Source organism: Carya illinoinensis, chromosome 11, assembly GCF_018687715.1.
Source record: "Carya illinoinensis cultivar Pawnee chromosome 11, C.illinoinensisPawnee_v1, whole genome shotgun sequence".
In the NCBI taxonomy this organism is placed as follows: domain Eukaryota; kingdom Viridiplantae; phylum Streptophyta; class Magnoliopsida; order Fagales; family Juglandaceae; genus Carya; species Carya illinoinensis.
In genome coordinates this window covers 12,413,323-12,426,331 of record NC_056762.1, presented here as the reverse complement: position 1 = coordinate 12,426,331, position 13,009 = coordinate 12,413,323, and the positions used below count along the sequence as shown (strand labels likewise).

General features: G+C 39.9%; 1 protein-coding gene across 3 annotated transcripts in view; it reads right to left on the bottom strand.

Moving 5' to 3' along the window:
* Positions 1–13,009, bottom strand: part of LOC122281549 (guanine nucleotide exchange factor SPIKE 1) — a 63,281-nt gene that overhangs the window by 31,697 nt on the left and 18,575 nt on the right. For all 3 annotated transcript variants that reach the window (XM_043093130.1, XM_043093132.1, XM_043093131.1), the window contains exons 10-16: positions 7,996–8,163; positions 7,720–7,911; positions 7,526–7,569; positions 2,140–2,209; positions 1,649–1,810; positions 545–652; positions 326–363 (exon numbers count right to left, since the gene is read on the bottom strand). In XM_043093130.1, coding sequence (XP_042949064.1) covers positions 326–363; positions 545–652; positions 1,649–1,810; positions 2,140–2,209; positions 7,526–7,569; positions 7,720–7,911; positions 7,996–8,163 — 782 coding nt within the window. The remainder of the gene's footprint in view (positions 1–325; positions 364–544; positions 653–1,648; positions 1,811–2,139; positions 2,210–7,525; positions 7,570–7,719; positions 7,912–7,995; positions 8,164–13,009) is intronic.

The window sequence follows — 13,009 nt, the reverse complement described above, 5'->3', positions numbered from 1 at the left end:
ACAGTAGTGGCGGTTTTGGCTAGCTGGACAGATCTAAGAGGCAATCAACAGATCAAGGGTGTATGGAAGATGATTACTATATGCATCATGTGGTGTGTGTAGCAGGAGTGCAATGAAGACAGAGAGATCGATGGAGGAACTTAAAGCTTTCTTTTTTAGAACTCTTTGTACTTGGGCCATTGCCGCTAATTTTGATTTCCACGACTTCCTTGTATCTATTGTCCCTATGTAGTTAGGGCATTCTTTGTTCTACACATGGCTTTGCCTATTCTTTTATTAATACATGTTGTTTACTTATCGAGAAAAAAATGCTTGAAACACATACCGAGTGACAATATTAACCATGGCTCTGAAGGCTGCAACCTAAAGGAAAAATAAAGAAGAAAATGAGACGGCAACACTCACCAAAGAGCTCAAGAGTAGTGAAGCAAAACTCTTGAGGCTCAAGCAAAGAAATCGACCCAATTATGAAAACCAACACAATATAGTGATCTTAAATTCAGAAATAACAATAATAAAATGATTAGTATAATTTTTTGAAAACCTGGAGAGTTTCTCCACCATTGCCTATCAGATGAAGAAGCATATTCAAAATTGGGTGAAGAAACTGAAGCAAAGCTGTGGAATCAACATTCTTCAAACTGTTAATGGCCTGCAAAGAAAATCAGTACTTATCATAATCAAGCATTTTGGTAAAGCCTGTCAGCTTTAAAATATATGCACAGTATATGTATATCTCTTTTTTTATCGTAAAAGTTGGGTTAGTCAGTCACCACTACAACTAGGTGACCCAGACTTGGATCACTAGCCATTCATCACTCTGATTGTCTGGCCCTAATATGTGTATACGGCCATTCATATCCCCATGCACCATTAGCAACCTGCTCTTGATACCATGTCAACTTTGTGAGAATGGCCGAATACTTTGGCCTTGAGAGTTCTGTATATTATATAATCTTTACAAACAATTCTATACATGAAACAAATAAGTATACGCCTAATTCTAGCCCTATACATGGAAGCTATAATCTGTCAAATGGTAACTAGAGAAATAAGGAAAGAGTTGTATAAGGAAAGAATAATGAACAACAATGGACTGTCCATTGACACTAGGGGCCTGGATCACATTTCCATATTTGGCAAACCTTCCTGAAGGTCCCAAAAAAGTAGCTTAGCCCAGAGGCAGTGCCTATCTGGGCATCAAAGGGCTATCCAGCCCTTTTTGTTCCTCTAGACTGCTGAATAGGGTTTTTTGAAACATTTTGGGACCAGAAGAGCCCAAAATAGCCCTTCAGTTGTCAGCTTAGCATTGGCCAAGTTATTATAAATCCCATCCCACTTAAACCTTAAAACTCATATGATATAGTATAAAACCAGAATTACAAAGATACTGATCCAGATGATTTTCAACATCAATTTAGTTGATGTTTGATTGTAGAATTGGACAACAAGCTCTTCATGCTTGAGTCTTGTCTATTTTGCATATAGTTGTATTTGGGTTATTGATATAAGGGTTGATTGAAGTCTTCCCCTTTGGAACAAAGAGGCATAAGGTATACATACATAAGCCAAGGGGCTATTCTAGGAAGACAATGAAAATGAAAAAAGCTAATATATAGGAAAGATGATGAAAAACTTAGAAAGATACCTCCAGAAGTTCAGAACCCCAAGGCGGGCTTGTTCGCAGAGTGTGTCTGTCGTATTCAAGAAAGAAGTCTCGAATACGCTCATTGGCAGGATATAATGACGAACATAGTCTTAAGCGCAGTTTAAAGATGTTTTTACCATCTTCCAAATAATCCAGCCTCTCCTTAAAATAAAAAAAATAAAGATAAAAGGCCAATGTCAGGTCTGAAAACCAAATAGCTAACTGAAGGACAAATCACAACAAAGTTACAAATTCAAATTACTATAATAAATAATCACTCTATTCCTACACATACGCATGCACAAAACAGTCACAAGGTCTTTATAGGGTTAAGTCAATAATCAAAAGAATTACTCGTAAAAAAATCATAAAAATCAGTCCGTAAAGATACACATAAGCTACAGACTAACTAAAGGACTAGAACTGTTTGCATAAACAAAAATGAAAATAACTTTTCATGTCTGCACAAAAGAAACATTCCAGAAACGTACCTTCCCCACATCCTGAAGATAATGTGGAACCAACTCTCTCATGATTGGCAAACAAATTTCAGATCGCAACCTGATTTGAACCATAAGATAACAGATTTCGTATAATCATTGGACAGTAAAAAGCTTCAGCTAAAATTATAATCTTGAAATAAAATGGTTTTGAGTTTTTAAAACAAAATAACAATTTTGTGGCACCATTTCCACAATTTTCCAGGACTCGGCAGAAACTTTTGTTTTTATCAGTAGGACTAGGCAGAAAAATATTAAATCCAAAGCATACATCTGTGTATTTTGACACTGGGAAAAAAATTCACCCCAAAGAGAAACTCAAGCCCACTGCAGAGGTTCTTTTTTTTTTTTTTTTTTTTTTTTTTTTTTTTTTTTTTTTTTTTTTTTTTTTGGTAGTTATACAGAGGCTTTAAATTTGAAGATTAATTTTACATCAGTTCCCTTGTAAGCATGTCAAAAGCATAGCTTCTAGGTGGCCCTAAACATTTTAGCCTATCAAGAGGATACATAACAAAGTAAAAGAAAAGGAGCCAAATAATGTTATGGGAGTGAATTTGAATTCAGTTCATTATCTTTATGTTGAAATCTGATTCTTTATCTGCCTCTTTTTACCTGACTCAAATAAAAGAAATAAGTCAAACCTAACTCATTCCTCTCCCAAGACAATGGCTTATTTCTATTTGCTTATTTTTATTCTCCAAATGACTAACTGTAACTTATTTTCTGCATCTCTTTCAATCCCATATTAATTAATAAATTATTCATATATTATGGGCTCCGCCTAGTTTCATTCGTTTCAATAAATTTTATTACTTATAAAAAAAATAAAGTATTCATATATTAAAATTCCTATTAACGTGTAAATAATCTTTACAAAGCAGGAAGTTCATGTTATATAGAAGTACTGGTGATAAAATCAAGAGCACAAAATAGTCAAGTACTATCAAGCCCACAAACATACATTCTCTATGCATGTTCCTGGGAATGAAATTTTTATAAATATTTCTAGATCCAGGGTAATATAATTAATTCATAAGTACAGGTATAGTTAATTATCTGATCTCAATTAGGATCGCGCTAATTACAATCTGGTAATACATGACACTATTTTATTTATAAGTAATTTATTCTTATCAAAAAGCACAAGAGGCACAACCTAAGGGAAGTATTCAAAAGAAAAAGGATTCGCAAAATCAGAAAAACTAGAAAAGGCAAAATATCATGAGCTGCCATCCATGTATAAAGGGAGTGGAGGACCATCTTTTACAGCTCTGCCAAACAGCTGCTGTCCTCCGCAGCTCGCCGCCAATACTCTCTCACCCTCCTAGGCATAATCCAATCAACATGACACCCCACAAACAACAAACATCATAAATCTCTCACTTCTTCATAATGAAGAAGAACAAGAAGAAGAAGATCAATGGTATCCTCATTCATCTTACACACCACCAATTAACCATAGTAATGTTCCATTTCCAGAGAAAATAGGGGTCTTTTGCTTTATTTGTTTAAGAGATATGAGATGTGGCTTCAGGGAGATACAAGGGGATTGGATATCATATTGAATTTATACCATGCAGTCTTCAACTCTTAGTAAGTGATGACCATCTACATTGTTCAGTATCTCTTGTGGTTTGAAGCAAGGGAATCTGCTTTTGCAATTGTTGATTGTGATTGTTTGGAAGGTATTAAGTAGGATGATGAATACTTTTTTAAGTTTTTCTTTGATAGTTAAGATAAAATTATATTAAATCAAGTAAGTAGTTGAAGCCCAAGCACAAATGAAGTATACAAAGACAACACCTAGTTACAAGTTTGGAGCTAGAAATGGATACAAGAAAATCATGGAAACTAGCCCCATTGAGGATGATAACAGAAGCCCACAGGAATAAAGTGCGGAAGAAGAAACATCTAAAGATCAAACAGTGTTCTCGATCTTCAAAACTCCAACCATTCCTTTCCAACCAAATACACCACAACATAAGGGAATCATATTCCACACTGAAGCAATTCGGTAGTTACTCCAAAGGCCTATCCAACAAGCAAGGAGATCCACCATCCTCCTTGCCAGTTACCCACACAAGTCCGGTCCAGCTAAAAATCTCATCCCATAAGACCCCGGCCACCTCACAGCTAAGTAAGAAATGATCCACAGTTTCACCACTTTTTTTTAAACATATAGCACCAATCCATAACAACAAGGCCCCACGTCCTCACATTGTCCATGGTCAGGATTTTTCCAAGAGAAGTAGTCCAAACAAAGAAAGCAACCTTGGGAGGCAACTTGCCCCTCCATATGAACTTCCAAGTAAAAGGAGTGTGGTTGTGACATGTCATTACAGGGTACAAGGAGCAAACAGTCAAGTTCCTTTTCCCTGAATGAAACCAAACCATCTTATCTACCTCATCACTACCAATTATCAATATGTACATCATTCTGAATAGATCAACCCAAATTTCTAAATCTTGAGCTGCTTTAAGAAAACAAACATTTCACTATAAGGAGCCACTACAGCTATCCAAAAGATCTGCCCTCGAGGCCTCCTGGTCATGTGCAATCCAGAAGACGGCAGGAAATGCAATCTTGAGGGCCAAGGACTTCCATACTTAGAATCAATAACAGCCTTCCAAAATGTCTCCCATTCTTGTCAATACAACCATAACCACATCTTAAGAAGGGCCAAGGTAAAGATCCTCAACTTGCAGACTACACTCCAGTAGCGGGGAACAAACCTTATCCCAACTAACGTGGAACATCCCCAGTTCCTCCCCACAAGAAAGCACAAAAAATCTTCTCAATATGATTTTCCACACCTTCAGGTAAAGGAAATAAGAATAGAAAGTATGTAGAAAGGTTAGAATGAGTATTCTTGATTAGTGTGATTCTTCCCCCTCTTGACAGGTACATCCTTTTCCAGCCTCCCAACCTTGAATCAATCTTCTCCAACAAACCAACCCAGACAGCTTGTGCCTTATAAGAAGCCCCAAAGGGAAAACCAAGGCATTTCATGGATAAAGACAATGCCTTGCACCACAAAACATTTGCCGAACATTGAATATTGCACACTAAACCCACCAGAACCATTTCAGACTCAGGAAGGTTCATCTTTAGGCTAGAAGTCCTTTCCAACAGGCAAAATGATCCACCACCCTCCTAGGCATCACCCAAGCAAGTTCAATTTCCTCTTTATATTTTAACTCCTCACAACTTTTACCATTCACACACTCATTTATTTTCATATGTTTTCCTCCCTCAAGCAAGATCAACGCGCAGTGGGTGTGGCGAAGACAAACGGTGAGACTTCTTCCCTCCACGTCCGGTTCCCTCCCTCCCTCCCTCCCTCTCTTTTGTGTTTTTCTCTAACCAATAATTACCTCCATACACGAATGGTACCGCTGCCCAGCAAACAACCACTATAGAGGAAGTAGTGTGCTGCCCAACGCCAACCATAATGGAACAATCCAGCCCCTAGAACCACCAAAGCAGTCCACCTCGCACCACCGAGGACAACCGGAAAACAAGGAGGAGCTTGTACGCATTAACCTAAGACACCCCGCTGCCCCATTCAGCCGCCAACTGCCACCACCATGACAAAAAAAAACCAAAGACACCACAGAAGACGCCAATCATTGAGTGTCTCTTCTACCATGTTGGTTGTCATCTTTCTCCCTCTCCTCCATCATTTTCTCTCTCTCGATAACATGTAAATGCATCCTTATCATGTGGTTTTTGTGCGTTCCACCTTTGATCACTACAAAAGGATTCGGAAGTTACTGTCCCCCCATCATTCTCGACCCCGCCAATCACAAATATTTATGATATGTTTAGTGGTTCCTCTTGTGGCCACAAACAGTGGAACCGATGCACAACCTTGCACATAGAGTTAATATGTGTTGGCCAATTAAGATAAGAAAATGGCAATCCAGTTTTACAAGCCATGCATTCCGTGAGCATGAGTATGAATGTTGCAGATTTTATAACAATAGTATGTTTATTGTTAGAAAAACCTTATGTTTATTACATTTACGATATGGTGTGCTTCTCATTGAGTCTTCGACTCATTTTACTTTTATTTTAAGTTTTTAATCACCTAGATGAGGAGGACAACCAGGATGAGAAGGCAGGCCAGGCTTAGATGGAGCAGCCTAATGTTACTTAGATTTATGTGTCCTTAGTCTATTTATATTGAGTTAGCATAGCCTAATGTTACTTATTTTTATGTGTCCTTAATTTATTTATATTGAGTTAGCATTTATCTCGTTTTATGTTTGTTTTCCACATTAAGAACACTGAGTAAGTCTATATTTTAAAGACTTGGTTTATTTATGAATTCTTTTAAATAAAGAGATGTTTTAGTTTATTTCTGCAAGTCTCTTAACTGGCTTCAATTGCGGAAGTACGTGACATCCCTAGCCTATGGAAAGGGATGTTACCATTTGGTATCAAAGCCCAAGTCAAGAGATTCTATAGACTTTTTGGAAAGAAAATCAGTGTTTTGTAAGAAACCATTTTTTCAAAGAAAAAAGATTATATTTGTTTTTAGAAATAATCCTAGGATAAGGTCACCTAGGATGCTCTTGGCTCGTTCAAGAGTGATTAAGACATTTATGTTATGATGCTTCTTAGTTGCTTAATAGTTAGCACTTTTGTTGTTGTTGTTGTTAGATTAGAAGTACTAGTTTAATTGTTATTTTTATATTTTGCTTCAGAATATGGCACCCAGCACTAGGAACCACCCAAATCAAGAGGAATTTTCTGGATCTAGCCAGAATGAGAACCCTAATTCTCTCATCGTGACTGCGAGCCAATTCTTTCAATCAATGGCCAGAGGTCAATTTATGGCACCTGTAGTCCCACAATTCGGTTGTACTTTGGAGCAAATTCCCTTACCAGCATCCCCCTACTTTTGATGGTTGGTCTAGTGCCATGGATGCTAAAAGTTGGATTGAGAGACTGGAAGAGATATTCAAGACTCTCTTGCACAAATTATCAGAAGGTGACTTATGCCACCTGTAACCCTATCTCTTGGGAGTGCTTCAAGAAGACTTTCTTGGGCTGCTTTTCCCCTCAGGCCCCTAGTGTAATATCTAACCAAGGATATCACTTTTAGCCACCACAAAGGCAAGGCCTATCAATCTATGTGGCTACTTAGCAATGCTAAGACTATGCCCTCAATAGTAGACAAAGATAAGCAGCTCTCACTATCCTAAAGATCGACATACCAGACACTGACATGAGATTTTTTATGCAAGCAAACCTCTGACCAAGGAGCCACTAAAGTAAGAGAGGTCAACACAACATAAGATAATCTGAACTCTTCTAGCCACAAGGACAAAGAAAGAAGAAAGATAGGTTTTTTACTAAGAAGATACTTACTGAGCATGTGTAGATAATGGAAGTGATGCATATCCAACAACCACCTGGAAGATTAATGACTTCAATTGTCATTTCAATGCAGTGCGTATGAAAAAGAGAAATGGACTCACAACATGCTGAACAAATAAAAAACAAGAAAAAAATATAAGGCAAAACCAAGCATTATTCTGAAATTCAAAGACATGAAAACTTACCGGTTTTGGAGCTTCTTGTTTTGTCTGAAGATCGATATGGAAAAAAGAGAATAAAAGGTGGTGTGATGGAGTCCAGACGGCAGGGAGGGAAAGTTTAATCTCATCATGGTAACAGGCCACCCTAGCCCCAACAGCAACTTGTGTGTTAACAAACTTCTGTAGTGATGCGCCTAGCTCCCTCGGATACATTGCCTGGTCAAATTATACGTGTGAAATGAGATGAGGTTCAGAAAGCATACAGCGTTCGATCTATAACAATAACTGAGACACATATACCTCTAAAGGCTGTCTACCAACATCAACATCATCCTCTCTTAGTTCAACCTGTATGAACAAATTTCTCTTCCGACCTAAACTAACTGTCAAGGGATATACATACAGACAATGAAAGAGCTGCAGGAAAGGCTCGTTTCTCATTGTAGTGCGGAAGTCAAAAGCGTGGAACTGCAAGGGAATCAACATAACCATTAAGAACAAACATATGCAATGTGAGAAAAATTTACAGGACATCTTATCAAAAAAAAAAAAAATTATAGGTAAAAGTAAAATTTTATTGATATAATAGGCATTGCCCAAGTACAATAGTACCATACAATGAAACATGCCTAATTACATCTAAGCACTAGTGAGAGTCACAATCAAATCATGAAGGTAATAATGGCTGAAGCCCAAGAAAGTAATGTATTGTAAAAAAATTGTTTCAGCTCATCCACAGAATGCTCCATGTCTTCAAAGCACCTCTTGTTTTGCTCCAGCCACAAGCACCACATAATGCAGTGAGGGATCATTCTCCACACAACAGTGATGTGGGCATTTCCCCCGATACCCCTCCAGCAGCACATGATATCCCTAACTCCTCCAGGCATGACCCATGCCACCCCTATCCTATTAAAGATCTCGTTCCATAAACACCATGCCACTTCACAATGTAATAAAAGATGATCCAACTGATTCCCCACACTCTTGCACATGAAGCGCCAATCTGAAATAATGAGACCCGTTTTCTCAAATTATCAGAGGTCGCCCAAGAGATGCAGTCCAAACGAGAAAAGCAATCTTGGGAGGTACTTTGCACTTCCAGATAGCCTTTCAAGGATAGCTATGATCATTAGAAAATCCCGAGAGAGTTGTAATGCCCCAATGGAAGGCCCAAACCACATGATCTATACTCCAAAATGACTAGTCAATGACACAATTGGGGCGTTACAAGAGCCTTATGGAAAGAGTGCACTGAGAATTGTTTATTTCCACTCGGATTCCACAACAGCCTATCCCTCAACTCGTTGCCAATTGACATAGCATATAACGAATCAAAGAAATCAATAAACATGTCCAGCTCCCAATCTTGAACCGCTCTTTAGAAACTCACATTCCAATGGACTACACCATTGGAGGGTACCAATAAATCAGCCACAGCAACCTCTTTTATCACAAGCAATTTGGTAAAGCATAGGAAACACCTACTTAAGAGCCATGTCACCACACCACACATCGTGCCAAAAGTAAACATTGTTGCCTCTTCCAATTGCAAATCTGAAAAACTGAGAGAATATCCCCCAACCAGCTCTATTGTTTTTCCACAATCCCACGTCATGTGCCTCCCTACTTCATTAGAGCACCAACCCCCCCAAAGGCTCCCATACTTAGAGCCTATCACTTCTCTCCATAGGCCCTCTCCTTCCCTATGATACCTCCACAACCATTTCCCCAAAAGTGCTTTGTTGAAGACCCTTACATTACGCACCCCCAGCCCACCACATATTATTGGTGAGCAAACTTTATCCCCACTGACAAAATGGAACTTAGTTTCATCCCCAATTCCTCCCCAAAGAATGTTAGGAAAAGTTTTCTCAATACAAGAAGCCACATTTGCGGGTATCGGAAATAAAGATAGAAAATAAGTAGGGAGATTAGATAGAGTGCTCTTAATGAGAGTCAATCTACCACCCTTGGACAAATACATCCGTTTCCACCTGGCCAATTTTCTTTCAATTTTTTCTAACACGCCGTCCCAAATAGATTTTGTTTTGAACGCAGCCCCCAAAGGAAGACCGAGATAGTTCAAGGGCGGTGAAGCAATCTTACAACCCAAGATAGTTGTCAAGTCCTGAATATTGTTCACACCACCCACAGGAACCATTTCAAACTTCAAGAGATTTACCTTCAGGCCTGAAACCACTTCAAAACAAAGTTAATACAGCACTCAAGTACTGCATCTGATCACTATCCGGCTCACAAAACAGCAACGTGTCATCAGCAAATAATAGATGAGATATAGTGACACCTCCCACCGAGAATCCAAGAATAAATCCTGTATTGACAACTGCATTCAACATACGGCTCAATGCATCCATAGCAATGACAAATAGCAAGGGGGAGAGTGCATCCCCTTGTGTTAATCCCCTATAGCTATTAAAGAATCCTTCCAGTGCTCCATTCACCAAGACCGTGTAGCGAACTGTAGTTATACAATGTCTGATCCATGAATTCATCTCCCCCGAAAGCCACATCTCCCAAGTAGATAACACAAAATCCCAATTAACGTCATCACAGACCTTCTCCATGTCCAGCTTACATAAGAGTCCAGGTGCACCCTCCTTGATTCTACAATCTAGGCATTCATTGGCAATCCACACCGAGTCCAAGATTTGTCTCCCCTTCACAAACGAATTTTTGGGGTTTTGATATAATACTACTCAAAACCTTACTCATGCAATTGGCAAACACCTTAGAAATAATAACACCTCATTAATGAGACTAATGGACGGAAGTCTTTCACCTCTACTGCCCCAACTTTCTTACGAGATAAGAGCAATGAAAGATGCATTAATGCTCTTTTCAAATTTACCAAAAGTGTATAACTCCTGAAAAACCTGCATAATATCCTCCCCCACCACATCCCAACAATATGATAAAAAGCCATTGTAAACCCATCCGGCCCCATGGCTTTATCCTTGGCCTTCCCACGAAGCACCCAAAGAACCTACTCTGCTTCAAAAGGTCTCTCCAACCACACAAAACTTCCTTGATCAATATTCTCAAAAGGCATACCATCCAATTTGGGTCTCTACAAGGATTTTTCAGTAAGTAGATCTTCATAGTAAGTGACAATATGGTTTTTTAATAGCATCATGATTAGAGTATACGTGTCCCTCAACCTAAAGCACCTCGATAGCATTATTCCTACAGTCAAAACCCAAACGGTGGAAAATTTTCGTACAACAGTCCCCTTCCTTCAACCAAAGGGCTCTTGACTTTTATCTCCACGAAATTTCCTCCATTAGTAACACCTTCTCCAATTCCGAAGTGGTAGCTAGTTTCCTACAAGAGTCCTCTTCGGGAAGAGGAGCACTCACCTCCCTTTCCCCCAGGTCCTTTAACTTCTCCATAAGAGACCTTTTTTACTATTAATGTCCTAAGATTTCAGCATTCCACCTCTTCAAATCCCTCTTCAGTACTTTCAATTTCCAACCAAAATAAAGCTAAATGAACACTCAAAAGAGTACGAGGTTCACCACGACCTCACTTTCTCCACAAAACCCTCAACTTTCAGCCACATTTTCAAACTTAAAGTATCTTTTACCCTCGTGAATGCCTCCACAATCCAGTACAATGGGGAAATGGTCTGAGCAAACTCTATCCAACCTCTTATGTAACACTGTAGAATAATGTGCCTCCCTTGAAGGAGACACCAAAAATTTGTCCAAACAAGACCACGCCCGATTATTAGACCAAGTGTGCACACCACCAACAAGTGGTAAGTCCACCAGATCCATTTCAAAAATAAATTCAAAAAACTCATGCATTGCCTAGTCATGCCGAACCTCTCCTGATCTTTCACTAGGAAATCTAGTGACATTAAATTCACCACCAATACACCATGGTAAGTTCCACCAGCTGCCCAAGCTAGCTAACTCCTCCCATAAGGCCTTCCTATGTGTGTCCATGTTTGGCCCATACACACCAACGAAAGCCCAACAAAAGTCATCCTCCACATTTCTAAACGAACATGCTCCCATGTGATTTCCAACACACTCCTCAATAGACTCAACCACCCTTGAATCCCACATAATAAGGATGCCACCGGATGCTGCCACTGAGGCAAGATACACCAATCTCACAAATGGACAACCCCAAATGCTAGTGAAGAAGCTACGGTCCATGAATTCCATCTTCATTTCCTGCAAATAAACAATATCCAACTTCCATTGATGTAAGAGATTCTTCACCTGCATACGCTTATTGGGATCATCAAGACCCCGAATGGGCCGAATGTTCCAAGAGAGAATTCTACACTTCATAGGAAATAGCCTTTCCCTTGGATATTCCCTTGCTAGTGCTCCCCTCCCTTCCATCATATATGATTGAACAAGTAAGACGTTTCAGTTCCCTCTTTTTTCTAGAAGCAGATTTGGGGGATTGGATCCGACCCTCCTCAATGGTGATAAGTAATGCCCTGAATTGCTCCTCAAACCTGTCGCAAGAGATCCCTACACACTCTTGGATATCCTTTACTTTCTAAACCACCTAGTCCGAAGGTGAGCCTCCCAGTGTAAGCAGGGGAGACAAGATGAGTAGTGGCTCTGGGCCCACCTCGACCTCCCTGTGTGCCAGCTGAAGCATGTAATTCATGTCCTTTGCCTCCACTATCATCTCTTGGACTGGTTGAAACTACCCAGAGGCCTTCACCAGAGAAGAGAACACCTGAGTCACCTCCTCTACCCCCACTACAATCACTTGAACTGGATGAAACTGCTCAAAGGCCCTCGTCGAAGAATAGAGCACCTGAGCCTCCTCCCTGCAACCCATCAGCACCATTTGTGTAGGTTGTGCCGGAGATACCACATCTACCGGTGAGATAACGTTAAGATCCATTTCCGGATCAACTGTCGGCAGCTCCTCGATCACCCTCTGAGCCACCGTCGATGATTCCTTAGTCATCCGCGGTCCCGATGGGTTGAGTGGCTCTTGACTCATGGTCCTTGGCACCTCAACTACGTCGTCTCCATCTCAGAAATCCTCCTTCGCCGTCAAAGAGCTCCTTTGTGCCACTGTCGTCTTCTCGCAGGTCTGATGGAAACCCCAACTCCATCTCCGACAAGGTTGGCTGATACCCACCGACAGAAGTCCCCACCTCTCTACCCTCCCTAACCCTCCACACAGGCGGGGCTTCAGCCCTAAGATTCTCTTTATTTTTCACCCCCTTTGCATGGCCCATTAAGTTTGGGTCTAGCTCAGCCTTTTGATGCCTCTAATTTGGACCCAAATACAATTGCTTTTCTTTACCGTG